General features: G+C 52.9%; 1 protein-coding gene across 1 annotated transcript; it reads right to left on the bottom strand.

Moving 5' to 3' along the window:
• Positions 1 to 47: 47 nt before the first annotated feature.
• Positions 48 to 26,749, bottom strand: LOC139239140 (gap junction delta-2 protein-like). The gene is made up of 3 exons (XM_070867708.1): positions 26,706 to 26,749; positions 2,090 to 2,939; positions 48 to 2,054 (listed from the first exon to the last, which is right to left on the bottom strand). Exon 2 carries the CDS (start codon positions 2,855 to 2,857, stop codon positions 2,099 to 2,101), a length of 759 nt encoding a protein of 252 aa, XP_070723809.1. The 5' UTR covers positions 2,858 to 2,939; positions 26,706 to 26,749; the 3' UTR covers positions 48 to 2,054; positions 2,090 to 2,098.
• Positions 26,750 to 27,529: the final 780 nt, after the last annotated feature.

Genomic DNA, 27,529 nt, shown 5'->3' with positions numbered 1-27,529 from the left:
GACAGTACTGAGGGAGTGTTGCACTGTTGGAGGGGCAGTGCTGAGGGAGCGCCGCACTGTCGGAGGGGCAGTGCTGAGGGAATGCTGCACTGTCGGAGGGGCAGTGCTGAGGGAGCGCCGCACTGTCGGAGGGCAGGACTGAGGGAGCGCCGCACTGTCGGAGGGACAGTACTGAGGGAGCACCGCACTGTTGGAGGGGCAGGACTGAGGGAGTGCCGCACTGTCGGAGGGGCAGTACTGAGGGAGCGCCGCACTGTCGGAGGTGCTGTCTTTCAGATGACACGTTAAACCGAAGCCCCGTCTGCTCTCTCAGGTGGATGTAAAAGATCCCACAGCCACTATTTCGAAGAAGAGCAGGGGAGTTATGCCCGGTGCCCCGGGGCCAATATTTATCCCTCAATCAACATCACAAAAACAGATTATGTGGTCATTATCACATTGCTGTTTGTGGGAGCTTGTTGTGCACAAATTGGCTGCCGTGTTTCCTACATTGCAACAGTGACGATACTTCAAAAGTACTTCATTGGCAGTAAAGTGTTTTGGTTGTGAAAGGCGCTATAGAAATGCAAGTATTTCTTTCTACAATAGTACAGATGCATTTAAGGGGAAGCTAGATAAGTTGATGATAAAGAAAGGAATAGAGTTATAAGCTGATAGAGTGAGATGTAATTGGGTGGGAATAGATTCGTGTGGAGCATAAACACGATATAATAGCACTACCTGCACAGCAACACTAGGAACACGGGAACAGGAGGAAACCATTCAGCCCCTCGGGCCTGTTCTGCCATTTAATTAGATCTTGGCTGATCTGTTTCTGAATTCCTTCTATCCGCCTTTGTTCCATAACCATAACAACATAAATCTGTCAATCTCATTTTTGACCTTTTCAATTGATCCCCCGGCCTCAATAGCTTTTTGGGGAAGAGAGTTCCAGATTCCCACTGCCCTTTGTGTGAAGAAGTGCTTCCTGACATCACCCCTGAACGGCCTGGCTCTAATTTTAAGGTGATGCCCCCTTGTTCTGGACTCCCCCCACCAGAGGAAATAGTTTCTCTCGCTCTACCCTGTTAGATCCTTTGATCATCTTAAACACCTCAATTAGATCACCTCTTAATCTTCCATATTCGAGGGAATACAAGCCTGGTCTGTGTAACCTGTCCTCATAATTTAACCCTATTAGCCCTGGTATCATTCACCCTCTCTGTGGCCAAGACTAGCTAACTTGGCATGGACGGGAAATATAATCCCAAGGGCTCCCTGGTCTAGACGGTTCAAGGAATGGATTTATCTACTCATTTATTGGAGGGAGACAGTGTGGACTGAATTTGAATGCATGCCCCGGGGCTAAAAACATAATAATCGAACCCACTTTGTCCCTCGGTCCCAGGAGCGCAACACCTCTGTTGCTTTTTGCCTTGATGAGCAATTCTTGTGAAGTCGTCTATTCCGAGTGGCTTTATTCCCAAATGGAGACTGTGATGTATGCGCCTGTGAGCATGCTGTGTGAAGCTGTTGCACTGTGAGTGGCTTAAGCCAGTCACGTGATGTTCACAAGACTCAATAAAACCCCAACCAGTTGGGTCTCGGTCATCCACGATGAGGTATGTAGTTGTGAGCCTGGTGGATGAACTGGTAATGTGTCGTGTGATTGTTAAACCTTTGTTAATAAACCAACTAGTTCTGAATAGCAATGTGTTGCTATGAATTCTTAAGCAAAGAACCCATGAAGCAAATACATTAGAGATGCAAAACTGTAGCGAATAAACTAGAATCCATCATGTGGATCTTGAGTCAAATGATGTGTCAGATCGCACTGGTTCATATCCTGAATATAGTTCCAATGTCAAGTGCCATAGACTAGGAATCCAGTTGAACGTGAGCAATGTTATTGCCCCCCAACTTATATTGGGTGTGGCTTCTCTTCGGAACTACCTGGTCCTTGAACGTATCTTGACTTTACTAGCCAGACACACTTTGCAAAGGCATGCTGCAGTCACGGACCGAGCACAGATCTTTCTTCGTCGTATTAAAGTATTCCTTCCGCGCGTTTGGTGGTTGGCATTCGGGCTGCAGGCGACCTCCGCTGAAGACTTGCCGCTCAGACGTACGCAGACTCGCTTGATTGGGTCCTGCCTTGGGCGCTGACGTACGGCGGCTCCTTCTTCCTGAGCTCGACGGCGGATTTCCGCTTGGCCTGCACCCCTCTGACGGCCGCCTTGATCTTCCGCCAGCCCAGGTGGTTGAGCTCGGCCAGGTTGAGCACCACGCAAATGCCGCTGACGGCGAACATGAAGACCAAGAACACCGTCTTCTCCGTGGGCCGGGACACGTAGCACTCCACCTCCTTGACGCAAGGGTACCGGTCACACGCGAAGATTGCGGGCACGTGGAACCCGTAGAGGAAGTACTGCCCCACCAAGAAGCCAATCTCCAAGGCATTCCTGAAGACCACTTGGATGATGTAAAGTCTCGATATTCCCTCCTGGCACTGAAGCTTCATGTTTTTCCTGCTGAAATACCGGGAGAGGTTGCTCTCCAGGTAGTCCGGCTCCGGGGCCTTTCCTGCCCCCTCCGGGCTCTGGCCCAAAATCCCGTTGGCCAGGCTGCCTCTGGGCTTCTCCTCCTCCTTGCGTTCCACGGAAGCCCGGGCGATATCCCGGTCCAGGTGAGGGTAGAGCACGGAGAATCGCTTGCCCTGCTGCTTGGAGGCCTGGTGCACGGAGTAGGTGATGAAGCAGAGGCTCGGTGTGCACACCAGGATGATCTGGAAGACCCAGTACCGGATGTGGGAGATGGGGAACGCCCGATCGTAGCAGGCCTGGTTACAGCCGGGCTGAAGGGTGTTGCACATGAACATGGTCTGCTCGTCTTCGTAGACTGTCTCCCCGACAATCGCGACGATTAGAATTCGGAAGATCACCACCACCGTGAGGAGAATCCTGCAAAATAAAACGATAAGTGGCTCAGACAAAACCTTACAAGAAGAAACCTTACAGCATCATTCATAGGCGGTCCCTCGAACGAGGATGACTTGCTTCCACACCAAAAGGGATGAGTTCACTGATGTTTAAATGGAGGACCCAATATTCCAGTCCTGATCTCCAGGGGGTGGAAGATGCCTGTGGGTGGATTTTTTTGACGTGTGGTGACCGTTGCACATCAGCCACCACACGGGCTTGACAGAGCGAGGTCTTGGTCCAGTGGCAAGGATTAACCAGGACGACCGGAGACCTGCTCTGCTGCACGGACCCAGTGCGCGCACATATCACACAGTGTGGGCTGGCCCCGTGCTGCCCCTGGGCCCTCGGCTCATCTGGACCCCGAACCCTCATTCGCCGCACCTCCGCCACGGTCTCTCGCCGCTCCTCCGCCACGAGCATTCGCCGCACCTCCGCCACGATCTCTCACCACTTACCTCTTGTCACATCTCAGCCACGATCTCTCGCCGCTCATCCGCCCCGACCTGCTCTCTCCTCCGCTGTGCCTGGGCCCCGCTGATGTTCCTGCACACGCTCCAAATGGCAAACTGGACCTTGCTGACGTCACCCAGTTGCTCACCTCGAAGTTGTTGCATACTTGGAACAGTTCGCGCTGGAAGTTGCCGTGGTATGCCCACACTGACCACACTCGACCAGCTCCGCCGGGCAGGGCCACATTGTCCGCATGCCCGACATAAGACTCCCAAAGCAAGCGCTCTACTCAGAACTCCTTCACGGCAAACGAGCCCAAGGTGGGCAGAGGAAACGTTACAAGGGACAACCCTCAAAGCCTTCCTGATAAAGTGCAACATCCCCACCGACACCTGGGAGTCCCTGGCCAAAGACCAGTCCGCCCTAAGTGGAGGAAGTGCATCCGGGAGGGTGCTGAGCACCTCGAGTCTCGTCGCCGAGAGCGTGCAGAAACCAAGCGCAGGCAGCGGAAGGAGCGTGCGGCAAACCAGTCCCACCCACCCCTTCCCTCAACCACTGTCTGTCCCACCTGTGACAGGGACTGTGGCTCTCGTATTGGACTGTTTAGTCACCTAAGTGGAAGCAAGTCTTCCTCTATTCCGAGGGACTGCCTATGATGATGACACGAGGGAACAAGCACATTAAATCAACCCTGCATCACAGAGTCACACGTTACAATGACCACACTTCAAAAGCTTCACAAGTTCGAAACACTAGATTGATTCCGGGGATGAAGGGGTTGACTTATGAGGAAAGGTTGTGCAGGTTGGGCCTCTACTCATTGGAATTCAGAAGAATGGGAGGTGATCATATTGAAACGTATAGGATAATGAGGGGGCTCGACAAGGTGGATGCAAAGAGGATATTTCCACTGATGGGGGAGACTAGAACTAGGGGGCATAGTCTTCGAATAAGGGCCCCCCCTCCCCCATTTAAAACTGTGATGAGAAGAAATTTCTTCTCTCTAAGGGTTGTAAATCTATGAAATTCTCTGCCCCAGAGAGCTGTGGAGGCTGGATCATTGAATATATTTAAGGTGGAGATAGACAGATTTTTGAGCGATAAGGGAGTATAGGGTTTTGGGGAGTGGGCAGGGAAGTGGAGCTGAGTCCATGATCAGATCAGCCATGATCTTATTGAATGGCAGTGAAGGCACGAGGGGCCGGATGGCCGATTCCTGCTCCTATTTCTTATGTTCTTAAAAGTACTTCATTTGCTGTAAAGTGCTTTGCTTTGGGACGTCCTGAGTGCCAGCCATTGCTCAGTGGGTAGCACCGTCTCTCGCCTCTGAGTCAGAGGGTTGTGGGTCCAAGTCCCACTCCAGGTACTTGAGCACAAAATTCCAGGCTGACACTCCCAGTACATTACTGAGGGAGCGCTGCACTGTCGGAGGGGCAGTACTGAGGGAGCGCCGCACTGTCGGAGGGGCAGTACTGAGGGAGCGCCGCACTGTCGGAGGGGCGGTACTGAGGGAGCGCCGCACTGTCGGAGGGGCGGTACTGAGGGAGCGCCGTACTGTCGGAGGGGCAGTGCTGAGGGAGCGCCGCACTGTCGGAGGGGCGGTGCTGAGGGAGCGCCGCACTGTCGGAGGGGCAGTACTGAGGGAGCGCCGCACTGTCGGAGGGGCCGTGCTGAGGGAGCAACGCACTGTCGGAGGGGCAGTACTGAGGGAGCGCCGCACTGTCGGAGGGGCAGTGCTGAGGGAGCACCGCTCTGTCGGAGGGGCAGCACTGAGGGAGCGCCACACTGTCGGAGGGGCATTTTTTTAAATTCAAAAATATACTTTATTCATATAAAAATTTGTACAGTACATTCAAAAGCAGTTTTGTACAATTAGCTGTGGTCAGCAATCCCATACACTACATTTGGGTGCTGACGGCAGTTCCGTTCGATACATTCCCTTGCTTTTCAGTTCAAGTACAATTCGGTACAATACAGGATACATTGTAGTACATTCGACAAATTACATTACATGTGTCACTATACAGTACACGGAATGGGTGACGGTACATTTCCATTTTTTTCTTTTCAACATGCATTACGAAACAGACCTTGCATTGTACATGGCACTACATAGGTGTTTACAGGTCATGGTGCTCCATGTATGCAAAAAAGAAGTTACAAGTACGGCCCGAGGGGGGTTTTGTACTGATTCCTGCCCCGGGGTTTACCGTGGCGGAAGGGCTTTAAACTGTGGCCCTTCCCCACCGTGCCTTTGCGGCGACTGCACCAATTGTTAGTGCGTCCCTCAGCACGTAATCCTGGATCTTGGATTGCGCCAGTCTGCAACACGCAGACGTGGACATCTCCTTGCTCTGGAAGACCAGCAAGTTTGGGCAAGACCAAAGGGCTTCTTTCACCGGGTTGATGACCCTCCAGCAGCAGGTGATGTCTGTCTCGGTGTGTGTCCCTGGGAACAGCCCGTAGAGCACAGAGTCCTGTGTTACGGAGCTGCTTGGGATGAAGCTCGACAGCAACCACTGCATCTCCTTCCAGACCTGCCTTGCAAAGGCGCAATCTTGAAGGAGATGGGTGACAGTCTCGTCCGCCCCACAGCCGACTCGGGGGCACCGTGCCGTGTTGCTGAGACGTCGGCTGTGCATGAAAGCTCTGACTGGTAAGGCCCTCCTCACCGCCAACCAAGCTACGTCTTGGTGCTTGTGTGAAAGCTCTGGCGATGAGACGTTCTGCCAAACGAGCTTGACAGTCCGCTCAGGGAACCACCCGACAGGGTCCACCCTCTCCTTCTTTCGTAGGGCGTCCAGGACCTTACGTGCTGACCACTGTTTTATGGCTTTGTGGTCAAAGGGGTTTTTTGTGAAAAACGTTTCCACGAAGAACAGGTGGACAGGCATGGTCCAACTGGTGGGGCCGTTTCACGGCAGCGTGGCCAGACCCATCCTTCGCAACACCGGGGACAGGTAGAACCTCAGCACGTAGTGACACTTGGTGTTTGCGTACCGGGGGTCTGTGCACAGCTTGATGCAGCCGCACACAAAGGTGGCCATCAGGATGAGGGCCACGTTCGGAACATCCTTTCCTCCACTGTCCAGAGATTAGTACATTGTGTCTCTGCGGACACGGTCCATTTTGGACCTCCAGGCAAAGTGGAAGACGGCCCGGGTGACTGCCGCGGCACAGGAGCGAGAGATGGGCCAGACCTGTGCCACGTGTAGCAACCCCGAGAGCACCTCACTCCTGATGACCAGGTTCTTTCCTGCCATGGAGAGGAAGCGCAGCTTCCACCATCCCAGTTTTTGCTTCACTTTGGCGATTCGCTCTTCCCAGTTTTTGGCGCACGCCCCGTCCGCTCCGAATCATATTCCCAACACCTTCAGGTAATCTGGCTTAACGGTGAAGGGAACAAAGGATCGGTCGGCCCAGTTGCCAAAGAACATGGCCTCGCTCTTGCTGCGAGTGACCTTCGCCCCCGAGGCCAAATCAAACTGGTCGCAGATTGTGAGCAATCTGGGGACCGACTGCGGATCCGAGCAAAAGATGGCCACGTCGTCCATGTACAGGGATGTCATGTATCTTACATTATTATATATAACTGTATCCTAACATGCTATACATGACTGTAATAAGATATGACCTGTAATCACCAGCATACCTTACCACCAGGGGTGCACTTGCAAGAGACAGGTATATAAGGACAGGTCTCAGGCAAGTGCAGCATTCCAGAGCTGTGAAATAAAGGTGCAGGTCCAGAGTGACCTTGACTTCACTACATGCCTCGTGTGAATCTGTGCTGAGGGGACAGGACTTTACAAGGGAGATCTTGACCTGAGCGCCTCCGCTGCCTGGTATCGTCACCCCTCTAATGCCCACATCCTTCCTGATGGACCTGGCAAAGGGCTCGATACAACACACAAACAAGATACACGAGAGAGGACAGCCTTGCCTGACTCCAGATCTGATCGGAAAGCTTTCAGTTTCCCACCCGTTGATTAGAACTGCACTACTGATGTCTGTGTAGAGCAGTTTGACCCAATTGCAGATACCCTCCCCAAACCCCATTTTGGAGAGCACGTCCATCAGGTACGTGTGCGATATCCTGTCAAAGGCCTTCTCCTGGTCTAAGCTGAGTAAGCAGGTGTCCACCCTCCTGTCCCGCACGTAGGCGATCGTATCCCTGAGTAGCGCGAGGCTATCAGAGATCTTCCTGCCGGGGACAGCGCAGGTCTGGTCCGGGTGAATCACCAGCTCAAGAGCAGACTTGACCCTGTTGGCGATGACCTTTGACAGGATCTTGTAGTCCACATTGAGCAGCGAAATGGGCCGCCAGTTTTGGATTTCCTCCCTCTCCCCCTTCTGCTTGTAGATGAGGGTGATGATGCCTTTCCTCATTGATTCTGACATACTGCCAGCCAGAAGCATATCCTCGTACACTTCCAGCAGGTCTGGGCCCATCCAGTCCCACAGAGCCGAATACAACTCGACCGGTAAGCCGTCGCTTCCGGGGGTTTTATTCGTCTCGAGGGACCGGGCGGCCATTGTCAGCTCGTCCAGAGTTAAGGGGTGGTCCAGACTCTCCCACTCGATGTCGTCTAGGACCTCCATGATAGACGACAGGAACGACTGAGAGGCCGCGCGGTCTGTGGGCTTGACGTCATACAGCCTGGCATAGGAGGATTTGCTGATCCTCAGCATGTCAGGCTGCGAAGACGTCACAGAACCGTCTTCTTCCTTTAGGCTGGTGATCACAGAGCTCCCCCTGTGTACCTTCTGGAAGAAGAAGCGCGAACACGTCTCATCCTGCTCGACGGAGCGGACTCTGGAGCGGAAAATGATTTTGGAGGACTCTGAGGCAAAGAGCGAGGCTTGCTGCCCTTCACCTCTTCGAGTTCCTCCGCGACATCGACCCCCATCGACTGCAGCAGGAGCAGGTTTTGCATATTCGTCTGGAGTTGGGACAATTCCCTCTGTCTCCCTCTCGCCTCCTGAACACCTTTGAGGATGAAGAAACTCTTGATGTTTGTCTTGATTGTTTCCCACCAGTGCATCGGGGAATCGCAGAGGGGCTTTACGCTTCTCCAACCTTTGTAATCCCTCTTGAGTTCCTCAACGTTTTCCGGAGTCAACAGTTTCTCGTTCAACTTCCACATCCCTCTGCCAACTTTCTGGTTTTCCTGTGGGAGGCAGTGGTCAGAGAAGAACACCGGCGTGACGTCGGTGGATCTGACCTTGAGTGTGTGGGACACAAACAGGAAGTCTATTCTGGAACGGACGGACCCGTCTGGTCTTGACCAGGTGTATCTGAGCGGTGCTCCGTCTGCAGGGTTGCTGAAGACGTCGCACAGCTTGGCATCTTTTACCGCGTCCATCAGGAGTCTGGACGTGGTGCCCAGCTTGCTGTCGGCTCTGCTGGATCATCCAGCCGCCTCGATGATGCAGTTGAAGTCACCGCCCAGAATGACCGGCCTGGACATCGCCAGCAGCAGTGGGAGCTGCTGGAAGAGGGCCAGCCACTCGCTTCTGAGAGGTGAGGCATACACGTTAATTAGCCCTAGAGGGGAATTTTTGTACATTACGTCTGCTACGAGGAGACGGCCGCCCACCACCTCCTTAACTTCGGTGATGGTGAAGTGGCCTCCCCGCAGCAGAATGCCCAGGCCGGAGGACTGGCTGTCGTTGCCTCCTGACCAGACGGATGGTCCATGGGGCCACCATCGTGACCACTGCCGGTAACTGCTGGAGTGCGGCAGACCGCACTCCTGCAAGAACAGCAGGTCTGCTTTGACCTTGGCGAGGTACCCCAAGGTGGAAACACATCGCGTAGTGGATTTTACGCTGCGCACGTTAATAGTAGCAATTTTTAAATCCATTTTAACGTTACTGTTTACAGTTACAAACATTACACTTCTAATAAATCGTCCTTTAAGTCCGAGGTCTGTCGGAGGGGCAGTGCTGAGGAGGTGCCACACTGTCGGAGGGGCAGTGCTGAGGGAGCGCCGCACTGTCGGAGAGGCAGTGCTGAGGGAGCGCCGCACTGTCGGAGGGGCAGTGCTGAGGGAGCGCCGCACTGTCGGAGGTGCCGTCTTTTGGATGAGACGTTAAACCGAGGCCCCGTCTGCTCTCTCAGGTGGGTGTAAATTATCACATGGCAGTATTTAAAAGAAGAGCAGGGGGAGTTCTCCCCAGTGTCCTGGGGCTAATATTTATCCCCCAACCAACATCATTAAAAAACAGATTAGATGGTCGTTATCATGTTGCAGTTTGTAGGAGCTTGCTGTGCGCAAATTTCCAGTTCTGCGGCTCCAGAAGGTGTTGCTGTTGAATCAGTGCCTCTGGCCAGAGTGCGAGGAGAGGGTAGGGAAGATGAAACACACTGATTAACATCTTGGGACTCAGTCATGCAGATATTTAGCTTCTGTGCTTTGACTTTGAATCGGTGACCACGAGACTCGCTTCGGTCCATTCCCTTTGTCTCAGAGAACTTAGAAACTCAATCCTGCACAGTCCTGTATTTTTTATTTTTAAATGTTCAGGAGCACGGCGCAAGACCTGGAACTCCGCAACTACCACAGTGTGTACTTGCGTGTTTAATTTATTCCGTTCACGGGATGTGGGCGTCGCTGGCAAGGCCGGCATTTATTGCCCATCCCTAATTGCCCCTCGAGAAGGTGGCGATGAGCCGCCTTTTTAAACCGCTTCAGTCCGTGTGGTGAAGATGTTTCCAAAGTGCTGACTTTGTCGTAGCGGTTTGGTACAACGGAGTGTCTCGCTGGGGTATTTCAGGGGGCAGTTAATGATCAACCACATCGCTGTGGGTCTGGAGTCACATATCGGCCAGACCGGGTAAGGGCGGCAGATTTCCTTCCCTAAAGGGACGTCAGGGAACCCGATGGGTTTTTACTGACAATCCGGTAGTTTCATGCTCACTGATACTGGCTTTTTATTCCAGATTTATTTAATTCACTGAATTTAAATACTGCCTCAGGATCACTAGGAACTTGAGCACATAAATCTGGGCCATCACTCCCAGTGCAGTGCTGAGGGAGTGCCGCACTGTCGGAGGTGCCGTCTTTCAGATGAGACGTTTAGATGGCCCCGTCTGCTCTCTCAGCTGGACGTAAAAGATTCCACGGCCACTATTTTGCAGTAAAGGGCAGGGGAGTTCTCCCCGGTGTCCTGGGGCCAATATTTATCCCTTAACCGACATCACTAAAAGCACATGATTTGGTCATTATCACATTGCTGTGTGTGGGAGCTTGCTGTGCGCAATTTGCCTGCCGCGCTTCCTACATTACAACTGCGACTACGCTTCAGAAAGTACTTCATTGACTGTAAAGCGCTTTGGGACGTCCCGAGGTAGTGAAAGGCGCTATAGAAATGCAAGCGATTTAATTCAATTCATAATGGTGCGTGCACATTAAGGGTTTAGTAATTTAACATTTTAGGGTAGCAACGCTGTTGGTGATACGAGCCAGGTGAATACTAGACGTTGAAAGATGTCAAGACTGTGGAGAAGGGGCAGGAGAGATTCACTCAACTCATACCAGGGAGGGGAGGCGTTAATTATAAGAGCATGGGGTTTCTTTTCATTAGAACACAGAAGGTCAAGAGTTAGGGGGGCCGAAGTTGCCAGGGTACCCCTTCGGGACCAGGTCAGTTATCGCCTAGCCCGGACGTCCTGCCCCCAGCGTGGAATTGACCTTTGCACCCCTCAAACGAGACGGAAGCTCCGCGTAGCGCTGAGGCGCCACAACGCCCCGCCCCTTCAATTAAAGGGGAGGGGCCTCCGCGCACTCTGCAAGGCTTCAACAAGAGCATGCATTGACGACAAGATTCAACATCGCCTCCAGTGCACCAGTGCAGCCTTTGGCCGCTTAAGGAAAAGAGTGCTTGAAGACCAGGCCCTCAAATCTTCCACCAAGCTCATGGTCTCCAGGGCTGTAGTAATACCCGCCTTCCTGTATGGCTCAGAGACAGCAGACACCTCAAATCGCTGGAGAAATACCACCAACAACGTCTCCGCAAGATCCTACAAATCCCCTGGGAGGACAGACGCACCAACGTTAGCGTCCTCAACCGGGCCAACATCCCCAGCATTGAGGCACTGACCACACTCGATCAGCTCTGCTGGGCAGGCCACATAATAGTTCGCATGCCAGACACAAAACTCCCAAAGCAAGCGCTCTACTCGGAACTCCTACACGGCAAGCGAGCCAGAGGAAACGTTACAAGGACACCCTCAAAGCCTCCCTGATAAAGTGCAACATCCCCACCGACACCTGGGAGTCCCTGGCCAAAGATCACCCTAAGTGGAGGAAGTGCATCCGGGAGGGCGCTGAGCGCCTCGAGTCTCGTCGCCGAGAGCGTGCAGAAACCAAGCGCAGGCAGCAGAAGGAGTGTGCGGCAAACCAGTCCCACCCAGCCCTTCCCTCAACGACTATCTGTCCCACCTGTGACAGGGACTGTGGTTCTCCTATTGGACTGTTCAGTCACCTAAGGACTCATTTTAAGAGTGGAAGCAAGTCTTCCTGGATTCCGAGGGACTGCCTATGATGATGATGGGGTGGCCGCCTCTGGGCCACCAGGGACAATCTCGACCGGGCCCAGCGGTCCGACGCGCAAAGAGGAGTGCACGAGGGCGGCCTGGCCGAGACGAGGGCCGCCATTGTCGGGACCGATGGAAGAGTCGGCTGACAGAAAACAAAATGGCGGCCCGGGGCGCGCACGGCCTCCCCCCTCGGACATCGGCCCCGCAGCAGTCTCGCGTCCCGCAGGGCCGATTTCCCACCGGCGGGGCGCAAAGGGGTCAGCGATCACGGCGGTGACGTCATCGCCGTGTGCGCGCCGTCCCTGGACACAAGCCACGGGGCACGGTGCTAATGGGGCATAAAAAAGGGGCAACTTCAAAATAACGCTGGGTTTGGTAAGCTAAGTCGGGAAGAATTATTTCCATTGCCCGGCGAGTTCGTAACTAGAGGGACATCATTTTAAGATTAATTAGAAAAAGAATGAAGGGAGAGGCTTTGGAGAATTTATTCGCTTTACTCTGAGCCTTGTTGAGACCTGGAATGCCTGGAGCAAAATCCACTAAAGGTTTTAAAAGGGAATTGGAAAAACATTTGAAAAAAGAAAAATATTTAGAAATGGGAAAGGGCAGGGGAATAGGACTAAAAGAAAGACTTGCATTTATATAGCGCCTTTCATGACCTCGACGTCCCAAAGCGCTTTACAGCCAATGAAGTACTTTTGGTGTGTAGTCACTGTTGTAATGTGGGAGACACAGCAGCCAATTTGCGCACAGCAAGCTCCCACAAACAGCAACGTGATAATGACCCAGATCATCTTTTAGTGATGTTGATTGAGGGTTAAATATTGGCTCCAGGACACCTCTGCTCTTCCTGGAAATAGCGGCCGTGGGATCTTTTACATCCACCTGAGAGGGCAGAGGGGGCCTCGGTTTAACGTCACATCCGAAAGACAGCACCTCCAACAGTGCAGCGCTCCCTCAGCACTGTCCCTCCGACAGTGCGGCGCTCCCTCAGCACCGCCCCTCCGACAGTGCGGCGCTCCCTCAGCACTGCCCCTCCGACAGTGCGGCACTCCCTCAGTACTGCCCCTCTGACAGTGCGGCGCTCCCTCAGTACTGCCCCTCCGACAGAGCGGTGCTCCCTCAGTACTGCCCCTCCGACAGTGCGGCGCTCCCTCAGTACTGCCCCTCCGACAGTGCGGCACTCCCTCAGTACTGCCCCTCCGACAGTGCGGCGCTCCCTCAGTACTGCCCCTCCGACAGTGCGGCGCTCCCTCAGTACTGCCCCTCTGACAGTGCGGCACTCCCTCAGTACTGCCCCTCCGACAGTGCGGCGCTCCCTCAGCACTGCCCCTCCGACAGTGCGGCGCTCCCTCAGTACCGCCCCTCCGACAGTGCGGCGCTCCCTCAGCACTGCCCCTCCGACAGTGCGGCGCTCCCTCAGCACTGCCCCTCCGACAGTGCGGCGCTCCCTCAGCACTGCACTGGGAGTGTTAGCCTAGTCTGCAAGCATCAATTGAAGGAATTAAATGGATTAAAATTTCATTTAATGTTTGGGCGAAGTTTCATAAACCCCTAATTACTGCTGGCAGTGCCGATTTCTCCGATGTTTCTGGGTCAAACATCTCACCTCTTGTAACAAGAACTCACACACACACACCAGTGCATGTGCATAATTTGCTAAATTATCCATATAATCAAAACAACCCACACACACACACACAACTCACCGTCAAAAATAAACGCATAATAATCCAAGGGGAGAGAAATTCGGCCGCGCATCTGTTGCGGCGTTAATCCAGGCGGAGCGGTACTTTTAGCGCCTGGAAAAAGTTTGCGCCGCCCGCCCAGAAATTCGTCAGAATCGGCCGAAGAGCTGACAGGGGCGGTAAATTAGCCATCGCGCACCAGAGCTGGTGGGGCGCTCACGAAATTTCCGGTGCTAAGTTTAACCGAGTCATCGCGCATGCGTGGAACTCCGATTCAACCTCCGGGAACAGCCGAGTCTTAAGGGCGCGACATAGTAACGCACCCCCATTAAAGTTTTCCAAACCACTTGTTTGCAACCTGCACTGTTACGCCTGTCTGCCACTCACTGCACACTCGGAGGCCCACGCACCGTGCTGTGTGTAAACATTGCACTGACTGTGACCTCGGAGGGAAGCGCTTCCTCGTCCCGTTAAGTGACCACCAGTTAACAATTCTGCACGCCTGCACCGACTGTTTTTCCCGATGTTGTTCTTGGCGAACGCTCAATGAGGCGGCCGCGGCAAATTTACCGGCCGGGAAGCAAGCACGGGCGTTGCACCAGGAATACGTCATGGTCGTCAGCAGCCGGGCGCGAACGGTTTGCGCCCCCAGTGAGCTGCTCGTGAATTTTTGGTCGGGGCGCTAAATGCTGGGCTCCCGGTCGGTAACCTCGAGCGCTCCCATTAACGCCCCCTCTGGCAAAGCAAGCGTTCTACTCGGAGCTCCGACATGACAAGTGAGCCCCAGCTGGGCAGAGTTAAGCGCTTCAAGGAACACCCTCAGAGCCTCCCTGGAAAAAAAAATGCAACATCCCCACCGACTCTTGGGAATCCCTGGCCCGAGACCGGCCAAAGTGGAGGAGGTGCATCCGGGAGGGCGCCGGACGCCATCGAGTCTCGTCGCCGGGAGCACGCGGAAGCCAAGCACAAACAGCGGAAGGAGCGCACGGCAACCCAAGCCCCCCCCCCCCCCAACCACCGTCTGCCCCCCCCCTGTGACAGGGACTGTAGGTCCCCGCATTGGTCTCATCCGTCACCCGAGAACTCATTAGTGTGGAAGCAAGTCTTCCTCGGACACCGAGCGATCGCCCAAAAAGAAGAGAAGATGGATAACCGAAAATCCAGGCCGCAGGGTTACTCTAAGGTTGCACCTGTTTTAAGAACGCGTGCAAGAAACTTAAATAAAGAGGTTTATCCATTTCCCCTACCTTCCGATCATGGTGGAGTGTTGCTGGACTGCAGCCTCCAGAAGCCTCTCCAAGATGGTCCACTCCCCCATAGCTGGGAGAACTTCCAAAGGGGACAAGTAGAAAAAAAAATTAAAGTTCTCAAGACTGCCCCCCACTCCTTGGCTCTGTTGTCACAGAGCTGCTGCAGAATTTCGGGGGGGGGGGGGATGAGAGAAGGTCCAGCCCCGGGTTCTGAAGCTATCTCCTCGTTAAGCTGTGTCCCAGCCCACTCGCCCTGAGCAAGGTCTCCACACAGTCAAGAGATTACGATCTGAATCTCCTTCGCTTAATCAGGTTTCAGGCTCCCTCCATCTCAACGAGACGAGAGGGATTATTTTTTTTTTTTTTTTAGCCCCTTGCCTTTTTAATCTGTTTTTAAATGGATTCCAATCCCCAAAGTCATCGAACCGAGAAAGGGTTCACCCAAACCAAACGGTTCAAATCCACTCATCTTGGCGTGTTGTTCTTTGACAGAGGCTCCTGCCCACGCAAGCTCGCTCACTGAATAAAACTGCAGTGTGCAAAGGGTTGATGTTCCAGCTAACAATGTTCGTACCAAAAGCCCAAAGGCTTGACTTTCTAATCTTAATTAACTGTGATGGCTTCTCTCCCTTGATTTATTAAGCCATGCGAATCCCTAGGGTTAAATTGCCATCTATATAGAGAGAGAAAGACGTGCATTTAAACGACACCTTGCACAACCTCAGGATGTCTCAAAGCGCTTAATCAGCCAGTGAAGTGCTTCTGGCGTGTAATCACTGGTGTCAGACGTGGCTCAGTGAGCAGCACACTCACCTCTGCGTTATGAAGGTTGTGGGTTCAAGTCCCACTCCAGCGACTTGAGCACATAAATCTAGTCTGACACTCCCAGTGCAGTGCTGAGGGAGCACTGCACTGTCGGAGGTGCCTTCTTTTGGATGAGATGTTAAACCGAGGCCCCGTCTGCCCTCTGAGGTGGACGTAAACGATCCCATGGCCACTATTTCAAAGAAGAGCAGGGGAGTTCTCCCGGGTGTCCCGGGGCCAATGTTTATCCCTCAATCAACATAACAAAAATACAGATGATCTGGGTCATTATCATATTGTTGTTTGTGGGAGCTTGCTGTGCGCAAACTGGCTGCCGCGTTTCCCCACATTACAACAGTGACTACACTCCAAAAAGTACTTCATTGCTTGTAAAGCGCTTTGAGACATCCGGTGGTTGTGAAAGGCGCTATATAAATGCAAGTCTTTTGTTAATGTAGGAGAGATAACAGCCAATCTGTGCACAGCAATCTCTCTCAAATGTGATAATGACCAGATAATCTGTTTTAGTGATGTTGATTGAGGGATAAATATTGGCCCCAGAACTCCCCTGCTCTTCTTTGAAATAGTGGCAATGGGATCTTTTACGTCCACCCAGTGCGGCGCTCCCTCAGCACTGCCCCTCCGACAGTGCGGCGCTCCCTCAGTACCGCCCCTCCGACAGTGCGGCGCTCCCTCAGCACTGCCCCTCCGACAGTGCGGCGCTCCCTCAGTACCGCCCCTCCGACAGTGCGGCGCTCCCTCAGCACTGCCCCTCCGACAGTGCGGCGCTCCCTCAGCACTGCCCCTCCGACAGTGCGGCGCTCCCTCAGCATCACCCCTCCGACAGTGCGGCGCTCCCTCAGCATCACCCCTCCGACAGTGCGGCGCTCCCTCAGCGCCGCCCCTCCGACAGCGCGGCGCTCCCTCAGCGCCGCCCCTCCGACAGTGCGGCGCTCCCTCAGTACCGCCCCTCCGACAGTGCGGCGCTCCCTCAGCGCCGCCCCTCCGACAGCGCGGCGCTCCCTCAGCGCTGCCCCTCCGACAGTGCGGCGCTCCCTCAGTGCCGCCCCTCCGACAGTGCGGCGCTCCCTCAGCACCGCCCCTCCGACAGTGCGGTGCTCCCTCAGCACTGCCCCTCCGACAGTGCGGCGCTCCCTCAGCATCACCCCTCCGACAGTGCGGCGCTCCCTCAGTACCGCCCCTCCGACAGCGCGGCGCTCCCTCAGCGCCGCCCCTCCGACAGCGCGGCGCTCCCTCAGCACCGCCCCTCCGACAGCGCGGCGCTCCCTCAGCGCCGCCCCTCCGACAGTGCGGCGCTCCCTCAGCACTGCACAGGGAGCGTCAGCCTGGATTTGGTGGTACCCCAGTCCCTGGAGTGGGACTCCAGTCCACACCCTCTCTGACTCAGAGACCAGAGTGCTGCCCACTGAGCCACGGCTGACATGTGGCTCGGACACTGGGGTAATCCTGGAGGAGCTGGAATGAACGGCAGACCTGCGCAGCGAGAGGGGAGAATTCCTCGGCTCGGCCGGGGACGCTGGCTCGCGAATACACCGCGGGGCGGAAATCCTCACCCGGCGTGCTTACCCCGCCGGGGAAATTCTTAACACCGGAGTCGGGGGAGGTGGATAAAAACACACACACACACACAGTGCAAATGATGCGTCGCGGGGCATGAAAGCGGAACGCTAAGTGGCACAGCAAGGCTAGCAATGCCCGAGAGCGCAGCCAACAGCTCGAATTGTGCACGGCTCCTTCACAACCCAGGCCGAGGTACACGGTGCCCGTTTAATGCAAATAACACTTCTTCATTTGAGAAAGGCACGCAATTAATTGGCGATTCAGGAGCGTGAGCCTCATCAATCCTTGTCTTTCTGCCTCGAATCTAATTAAGAAGAGGGGGAGGTGGCAGCCTGGGACTCGGGGAGCGTCTCTTAATGAGGCTGAGTTGAAAAGTTTAATCTCTTTCCGTTAAACTGCTGCCTTGCTGCTCAGCGCGCAGTCACTGTGTTACAGATTCGCTCTGACAGTCCTGGCTGCGCTCAAGTCTGCTCAAGGGCTGGGGGGGGGGGGGGGGGGAGTGGATCAACTAACATCGTGAATACTGGGAAGAAAGAACTTGCATTTATATTGCACCTTTCGCGACCTCTGGGCGCCCCAAAGCGCCTTCACAGCCAGCGAGGTACTGTCTGCACAGCAAGCTCCCACACACAGCAATGTGGTAATGGCCCAGATCAATCTGTTTTAGGTGTTGGTTGAGGGATAAATGTTGGTCCCCAGGACACCAACAACAACAACAACTTGCCTTTATATAGCGCCTTTAACATAGTAAAAAAAAAATCCCAAGGCTCTTTTCACAGGAGCGATTATCAAACAAGATTTGACACCGACGTAAGGAGATATTAGGACAGGTGACCAAAAGCTTGGTCAAAGAGGCAGGTTTTAAGGAGCGTCACAAAGGAGGAGAGGTTTAGGGACGGAGCTATGTATGTAATAACTCGATAGACTGAATACTCTAAACTAACACAGGTACAAATCTGGCTTTGCTTTACTCGAGCCCAAAGTGATTACATGACACGATGTCTGGCCTTTTGTACCTGGGCTGCACACACGTGCGCACAGCCCAATGACCTCCAATAGTGGCCTCACCTGGTGGCTCATAAACCCAAGCATACATACATGACAATATCCCCCTTTAAGATATTAGTAACAGTCTTTTTACAAATTGAGACGGTCCGGGGCTTTCTGCTCCCAACTTGATCGTCTCAGTTCAACTCCAGCCTTGGGCGAGCGTTCCGAGTCTGTTATGACTGGGGGCTGGGGAGCCGATCTGATGGGAGTGGCAGTGACCATGTCAGGGATTGAAAGTCCAGATTCACTGATGACAGCGGAGTCCTCTGATGACTGAGGGTAGGTTGGTTGGTCACCGATTGTGTCTTCCTCAGACTGTTCCGGTTCATCCGTGTGCCACAGCTTTATCTGATCAACATGTTTCCTGCAAGTCTGCCCATTCTTGAGCTTGGCGATAAACACTCTGTTACCCTCCTTGGCCGTAACAGTACCGGCGATCCAGTTGGGACCTTGACCATAATTTAGTACATACACAGGACCGTTAACAGAAATGTCACGTGACACGGCAGCGCGATCATGATCCCACTACTGACTTTGGCATCTGTATTCAACGTGATCATTCAAGTCAGGGTGGACAAGAGAGAGCTTGGTCTTGAGCCCTCTCTTTATCAAGAGTTCAGCAGGGGGACCCCGGTAAGCGTGTGGGGTCTTGTCCTGTAACTAAGCAGTATGCATGACAAGCGAGTCTACAGTGAACCTTGAGTTACATGTTTCATACTCTGCTTGATGGTTTTGACAGCACACTCTGCTTGACCGTTAGATGCGGGTTTGAATGGTGCTGACCTTACATGTTTGATACCATTGAGTTTCATGAACTTTTGAAACTCCAGACTAGTGAAACGATGCCTGGCAGACCATGAGTGGTAAACATGACATGAAGGCTCTCAATGGTAGCTGTGGATGTACTGGATGACATGATTATACACTCTATCCACTTGGAATAAGCATCCACCACAACTAAAAACATCTTCTCCAGGAAGGGACCTGCAAAGTCGATGTGGATCCTGGACCATGGTTTAGATGGCCAAGACCACAGGCTCAGCGGCGATTCCGCTGGTGCTTTACTTAGCTGCATGCAAGTGTTGCACTGATGCACACATGATTCCAGCTCAGAGTCAATTCCCGGCCACCATACATGAGACCTGGCAATGGCTTTCATCATGACAATACCAGGATGAGTGCTATGTAGATCATGTACAAATTTCTCTCTGCCTTTCTTAGGCATAACAACACGATTACCCCACAGTAATCAATCTGACTGAATGGATAGGTCGTCTTTGCGACGGTTCTAAGATTTGGTCTCATCACCCATTTGCTTGGGTATGGCAGACCAATTACCACTAGGGACACAACGTTTCACAACCGATAATATCGGGTCCTGGCTGGTCCAGGTCTTAACTTGTTGAGCCGTGACAGGTGTTCCTTCACTTTCAAAGACATCCATAACTAACAGTAGGTCTGCAGATTGTGGCGTCTCCACCTCCGGTGTGGGCAATGGCAGACGGCTTAGTGCATCGGCACAATTCTCGGTGCCAGGTCTATGGCGAATGACATAATCATAGGCAGATAATGTCAGCGGGACGATGCACTGGTATTTTCCGAAAACAATGAAATGAGTGGCTTGTGATCTGTTTCCAGTTCAAACCGAAGACCAAGCGGGTACTGATGCATCTTTTTAACCCCATACACACAGGCTAATGCTTTTTTTTCTACCAAGCTGTAGGCTCTTTCCATTTTGACAAACTTTTAGAGGCATATGCAACAGGTTGTAGTTTACTTGACTCATTAGCTTCTTGAAGCACACAACCAACTCCATATGACGAAGCAGCACAGGCCAATACTAGACGCTTGCACGGATCATAATGTACCAGCAGCTTGTTAGAGCAAAGCAGATTAGTAGCTTTCTCAAAAGCTCTATCTTGAGACGCACCCCAAACCCAGTTGTCGCCTTTTCTTAGCAGCATGTGCAGTGGCTCTAATAAAGTGCTCAATCTGGGTAGGAAATGACCAAAGTAGTTGAGTAGGCCCAGGAACAAACACAGCTCCGTCACAATCTGAGGCTTGGGTGCATTTTTGATGGCCTTGGTTTTCGAGTCCGTTGGCCTGATGCCGTCAGCAGCAATTTTCCTCCCCAGGAATTCGACTTCCGGTGCCATGAAGACGCACTTTGAACGTTTCAGTCTGAGTCCCACTTTGACCAGACGATGTAGAACCTCTTCCAGGTTGTTCAGCTGTTCGGCGGTGTCACGACCTTTGACCAGGATGTCATCTTGGAACACGATGGTTCTAGGGACCAACTTCAGCAGACTCTCCATGTTCCTCTGAAATATGGCTCCTTTATGAGTGTTGATGCATGTAAGTTTCTTCGATGTCTCGACCAGCTCCTGTGTCATGTAGGCCGACGTCAGATCCAGTTTAGTGAATGACTTCCCCCCCCAGCTAGTATTGCAAACAGGTCATCAGCCTTCGGTAACGGGTATTGATCCTATTTCGAAACTCGGTTGATCGTAACCTTGTCGTCTCCACAAATCCTACCAGTGCCATCATTCTTCAACACGGGAACAATGGGGCTGGCCCATTCATTAAATTCGACCGGTGATATGACCCCTTCACACTGGAGTCTGTCCAGTTCGATTTTGACCTTCTCATTGTGTACGGAACCGCCCGAGCTTTATGATGAACGGTCTTGCAACCGAGTCCACATGGATCTGCACCTTGGCTCCCGTGAAATTGCCGATGCCTGGTTCAAACAGCGAGGAGTACTTGCCCAGCACTTGAGCACATGGAGTATCCGACGACGACGACAACGCCTTGATATCGTTCTACTTCCACTTGATTTTTTTCTAGCCAATTCCTGCCGAACAGCGATGGACCATTGCCTGGACAATTCATAACGGTAAATCATGAACCGCACCATCATATGACACCTTGACTACTGCACTGCCAATCGCTGTTATGAGTTCTTTAGTGTACGTAGGCAAATTGGCATTGACTGGACTCAGCTTAGGCCTCACAGCCTTAGTATCCCACAGCTTGTCGAATGTCCTCTGGCTCATTATTGATTGACTCGCCCCCGTGTCCAATTCCATCGGTACCAGCACACCGTTAAGTTTCACATTAATCATTATCGGTTGGCTCTTTGTTAGGAACGAATACAGTTCCTACACGTCCGCCTCTCGTATCTCGGATTGCATATCCGGATCCACGCTATACCGGTCATCATCCTCCACGTGGTGTGTCGCAGCACGCTTGCTCAGTTGCGGACACCTGCGCTGGAGATGCCCCAGTCTCGAACAGCCTTTACAAATGTACTGATTAAACCGACACTGATGAGGCCGATGATTGTCCCCACAACGCCAACACGGTGAAATCGGATTCATTCCCATTGGCGGACTTTGGGCAGCCACAGGTTTTGCATACCCAGTCGAGTAGGCCCTGCCATATGCAGCTCTGCCAAACGATGATGCAATCTTGTTTACAGTACTTGCCGAGTTCCAATTTTTCGATGATATCTGCTTTTTAAGTTTTTGTCCGCCGTCATGCATGCCTGGGCAATCGTGATGGCCTTGCTCAAATCCAGCATCGCCACCGCCAGTAGCTTACGCAGGATCGCCTCGTGGTTGATGCCGATTTACAAAGAGGTCCCGCAGCATGTCTGCAAACGCGTTTTCGAACTTACACGGTCCAGCTAGACGTCTTAGGTCGGCAACGAATTCCGACACGTCCTGGCCCTCAGAACGAACGTGCGTGTAGAGATGATGATGCCTTCTTCTGGTTTGAGATGGTCACGTACCAGAGCACACAATTCCTCATAGTCCTTGTCCGTTGGACTTGCAGGCGAGAGAAGATTCTTTATGAGTCCAGAGATTTTCGGACCGCAAACCGTGAGGAAGACCGCCCTGCGCCTAACTGTGTCAGTGGGTTCCTCCATTTTGTTGGCCATGAAGTACTGGTCCAGGCGAACTACACAATCTGCCCCGTCCTCTCCCGCCACGAATCTCTGCAGAATTCCAATTGTGCTCATTTTTGCATGCGAAGGTTCTTAAGTTACCTCGTTGCCAAATGTAATGTATGTAATAACTGAATACTGTAAACTAACACGGGTACAAACCTGACTCTGCTTTATTCGGGCCCAAAGTGAATACATTACATGATGGCTTTCCTTTTATACCTGGGCTGCACACACGTGCGTACAGCCCAGTGACCTCCGACAGTGGCGCCCCCTGGTGTCAGGCATGACAGAGGTAATTCCAGAGCTTGGAGCCCAGGCAACAGAAGGCACGGCCACCAATGGAGGAGCGAAGGAAATCGGGGGATGTGCAAGACGCCAGTGTTGGAGGAGCGCAGAGATCGCAGAGGGTTGTGGGGCTGGAGGAGGTTACAGAGCCAGGGAGGGGCGAGGCCATGGAGGGATCTGAAAACAAGGATGGGAATTTTAAAATCGAGAACCAGGGAGAACACCCCCTCAAAAATAGTGGCCGCGGGATCTTTAATGTCGACCTGAGAGAGCAGACGGGGCCTCGGTTTAACGTCTCATCTAGAAAGACGGCACCTCCGACAGTGCGGGGCTCCCTCAGCACTGCACTGGGAGCGTCAGCCTGGATTAGAGGTTTATATCCTGGAGTGGATTTTGAGCCCACAGCCTTCTGACTTTGTGGCAAGAGTACTGCTATATTTGTCTTTATGGAAAGCCCCCTCCCCTCCCACACCTACAATGGAATTAGGCAGCATTGAGCATTTCATTAAGTTGCTGCAGTACTTGTTATTGCCATCCGGTGGCGCTGCCGTGCTGATTTCTTTCCCCAATCGTCTCTTAAAGGGACAGAGCCTCAGAGTTGCTGATGCTGTCTGAAGATCTGATTCCGATTTCTCTAGTCACCAACTGAGCCTTGCAAGAAGGAAAACAGATGCTGAATGCCCTCTCTCCCATGTACAAAGAAATGACTGATAACAAAAAGCAGAATTCCCATCATCGGGCGTAAGCAGAACTGGGGACAATTGTGATGCTCCCCAAGGTCAAATATCGTACTGATACTCGTTGCCTGGGCACTGACGTGGCAAGTGGCCACTTAAGTGAGACACCAGAAGTAACCCAGAGCCCATGAAATTGAGATAAGAGGGGATGGGAACAGCAATGTTGTGCCTCCATTAAGAGGCTTGTGCCCTTGGGAATAATCTGCGCTCACACATGCAAGGCATCCGAAGGAAATGTAATCACATAAACATCACAGAATCCTGAGTTTGGGACATATAGTTCATATGTGGCTCAGTTCAGTAGGTCACGGGTTCAAGTCCCATTCCAGAGACTTGAGAACAAAATCTTGGCTGACACTTCCAATGCAGTGCTGAGGGAGCGCCGCACTGTCGGAGGAGCAGTGCTGAGGGAGTGCCGCACTGTCGGAGGGGCAGTGCTGAGGGAGCGCCGCACTGTCGGAGGGGCAGTGTTGAGGGAGCGCCGCACTGTCGGAGGGGCGGTACTGAGGGAGCGCCGCACTGTCGGAGGGGCGGTACTGAGGGAGTGCCGCACTGTCGGAGGGGCAGTACTGAGGGAGCGCCGCACTGTCGGAGGGGCAGTACTGAGGAAACACTGCACTGTCGGAGGGGCAGTACTGAGGGAGCGCCGCACTGTCGGAGGGGCAGTACTGAGGGAACGCTGCACTGTCGGAGGTGCTGTCTTTCGGATGGGACATTAAACCGAGGCCCCGTGTGCTCTCTCAGGTGGACATAAAAGATCCCATGGCACGATTTCGAAGAAGAGCAGAGGAGTTCTCCCCGGTGTCCTGGGGCCAATATTTATCCCTCAATCAACATAACAAAAACAGATGATCGGGTCATTATCACATTGCTGTGTGTGGGAGCTTGCTGTGCGCAAATTAGCTGCCGCGTTTCCCACATTACAATGGTGACTGCATTCCAAGAAGTACTTTATTGGCTGTAAAGCGCTATGGGACGTCCTAAAGTCGGGAAAGGCGATATATAAATGCAAGCCTTTCTTTGCTTTTATACTGGGGCACTGGGCTCAGCTTCTAATAAAGAGCTCGAGGGTCAATACACTAATGCTACAGTGTTATAACTCTGCAGTCCCTTCAGCCGGGATTCTGCACTGTGAGAGTAGGATCAGGGTATTTACCCTGGGATCTTCACACAAATGGAGACCAGCTCCGCTGTATGCAGTTGCAATGTTATACCAGCAGGGGGAACATGAGACTCACTTTTTGCATCGAGCACCTCCAGCATCTTTGTAACTTCCTCCTCTCGGTACCCTCGCTGAAAGAAAAACTGTCCCCACCTCATAACACCCCAAGATGCTTTACAGCCAAGGAAGTACTTTTTAAAGTTACTGTTGTAATGTGGGAAATGCAGCAGCTAACTTGCGCACAGCAAGCTCCCACTAACAGCCATGTGATAATGACCCAGATTATCTGTTTTTGTGATGTTGATTGAGGGATAAATATTGGCCCCAGGGCAAACTCCCCTGATCTCCATCGAAATAGTGGTCGTGGGATCTTTCACGTCCACCTGAGAGGGCAGACAGGTTTAACGTCTCATCCGAAAGATGGCACCTCCGACAGTGCGGCGCTCCCTCAGCACTGCCCCTCCGACAGTGCGGCACTCCCTCTGTACTGCACTGGGAGTGTCAGCCTGGATTTATGTGCTCGGGTCCCTGGAGTGGGACTTGAACCTACAACCTTCTGACTCAGAGGCGAGAGTGCCCACTGAGCCACGGCTGACACTGGGGGAACATTGGCCCACAACCTTGCAACTCAGAGTGAAAATGTTTCTGGAATACATTGCCGTCTGGTACGATGGGGGCGGATTCTCTGTATCGCCTGTAAGCAAGAGCAGGACCGGTTCCTGACTGGAGCGGGGATTGTATCAGAAAGGCAGTGAGTGGATTAAAAGATATCACTGGGTCAGTGCAGTCTCCTGGACTGGGTGCAATCACCTGCGGGAGAGTCGGAGAGGAACCTTCCAGCGAATTTTTGACTCTTACTGGCCCTGGGGTTTTTAGCTTCTCCCAGGATTTGACATGTCTGTGAGGGTGCGGGACATGGTGGGGGGTCGAAAGTGAGGCAGGGGGAGAATCGTGAAGCATCTGGCCATGAACATCTCAGCCATCATGAGCCTGGGGTCAGCTCGAAGGACCGGCTGATCTATTCCTGCCCATCATTTTCCAACCTTCCATGGTGCTTACCAACTTGGTCACGGTGACACTTAAACGCCTCGGTCACATTCCAGCTTTCCACCCATTCACAGCTATTCACTTAATCTAACTCGGCTGCCCCGTGTCCTAACTCACACCGAGTCCCGCTCACCCATCACCCCCTGTGCTCGCTGCCCCGTGTCCTAACTCGCACTGTGTCCCGCTCACCCATCACCCCCTGTGCTCGCTGCCCTGTGTCCTAACTCGCACTGTGTCCCGCTCACCCATCACCCCCTGTGCTCGCTGCCCTGTGTCCTAACTCGCACTGTGTCCCGCTCACCCATCACCCCCTGTGCTCGCTGCCCTGTGTCCTAACTCACACTGTGTCCCGCTCACCCATCACCCCCTGTGCTCGCTGCCCTGTGTCCTAACTCGCACTGTGTCCCGCTCACCCATCACCCACTGTGCTCGCTGACCCACATTGGCTCCCAGTTAAGCAACGCCTCAATTTCAAAATTCTCATCCTTGATTACAAATCCCTCCATGGCCCTCGCCCCTCCCTATCTCTGTAATCTCCTCCAGCCCCACAACCCCCCCGAGATCTCTGCGCTCCTCTAATTCTGCCCTCTTGAGCATCCCTGATTATAATCGCTCCACCATCGGTGGCCGTGCCTTCTGTTGCCTGGGCCCCAAGCTCTGGAACTCCCTCCCTCAACCTCTCCGCCTCTCTCTCCTCCTTTAAGTCGCTCCTTAAAACCTACCTCTTTGACCAAGCTTTTTGATCACCTGCCCTAATATCTCCTCATGCGGCTCGGTGTCAAATTTAGTTTGATTACGCTCCTGTGAAATGCGTGGGGATGTTTTACTGTGCTCAAGGCGCTATATAAATGCAGCCCATATCGCAGTGTGGGCTGGCCCGTGCTGCCCCCTGGGTCTCTCGCCTCTTCTGGGCCTCGAACTCACTAGATCCGTGCAGCAGAGCTGGTCTCCAGTCGTCCTGGTTAACCCTTGCCACTGGACCAAGACCTCGCTCTGTCAAGCCCCGTGTGGTGGCTGGTGTGCAACGGTCACCCCACGTTAAAAAAATCCCACCCACAGGCATCTTCCACCCTTCAGGATGTAGTTCGGGACTGGGAATGTCATTGAAATACCTGTGAACTCATCCCTTTTGTCATGTACTTCACCATCTTGCAATGACTATAAGTATGTAACTGTAACTCATGCACACTGTACCTGAACCCTTGTAATGCACACCTTGACCACAGGGAGTGAGCTCCTCACCTGGGCTTCCAGGTATAAAAGGGGAGGTCCCACCCAGGATCAGCACTCTTTCGTCCTGGGAATAAAGTGAAGGTCACAGAGTCTGATATATCCATGCCTGGTGTGAGTTTGTATCAAGGTGCAGAGACACTGCGCCTTTTTGGTGTGGAAGCAAGTCATCCTCGTTTCGAGGGATTGCCTAAGAAAAAGAAAATGAATAAATGTCAGTTATTGCCGTTTTTGCATATTTTACAGCATTGATTATATTCCAGCCGGGAGCACACGGGAGTCAGCCGGGTGACTCAGTGGGTTGAGTCAGTGAGTACACGTGTCAAGCCTGTACAAGGAAGATCCCAGCTTCGATTCCCAGCCTGTGCTGAGTCGTACTTCACTGAAAGGTCAAACCAATTTCGCTTTTCAAACTCACTCGCTGAGCACGTATCGGAATACTCGACAGGCCTGGTCATGTTCGGAGAAAGCGGGCCAGAGGGCTTCCCTGCTCGTTGCAGAGCTCATCGATTCGAGCTGGGACTGAACTGGAGGAGTTGCCCATTGTTGGAGAATCAGCCAGGGTTCCTGATTATTATCCAGTGACCCCTGACTTTCTATTCATTCACAGGATGTGGGCGTCGCTGGCAAGGCCGGCATTTATTACCCATATCTAATTTTTTTTGGGGGGGGGGCGGAGGTATTTATATTGCGCCTTTAACGTAGTGAAACGCCCCAAGGCGCTTCACAGGAGTATTATGGGATTAAAAATTTGACACTGAGCCACATAAGTAGAAATTAGCGCAGGT

This window comes from Pristiophorus japonicus, chromosome 26 (genome assembly GCF_044704955.1).
Source record: "Pristiophorus japonicus isolate sPriJap1 chromosome 26, sPriJap1.hap1, whole genome shotgun sequence".
NCBI classification, from domain to species: Eukaryota; Metazoa; Chordata; class Chondrichthyes; family Pristiophoridae; genus Pristiophorus; species Pristiophorus japonicus.
This window is presented reverse-complemented; position numbering and strand designations above follow the sequence as displayed.

Excerpts from the sequence above, each read along its gene's own strand:
- LOC139239140 (XM_070867708.1), bottom strand. The coding sequence starts at position 2,857 with ATGTTCATGTGCAACACCCTTCAGCCCGGCTGTAACCAGGCCTGCTAC.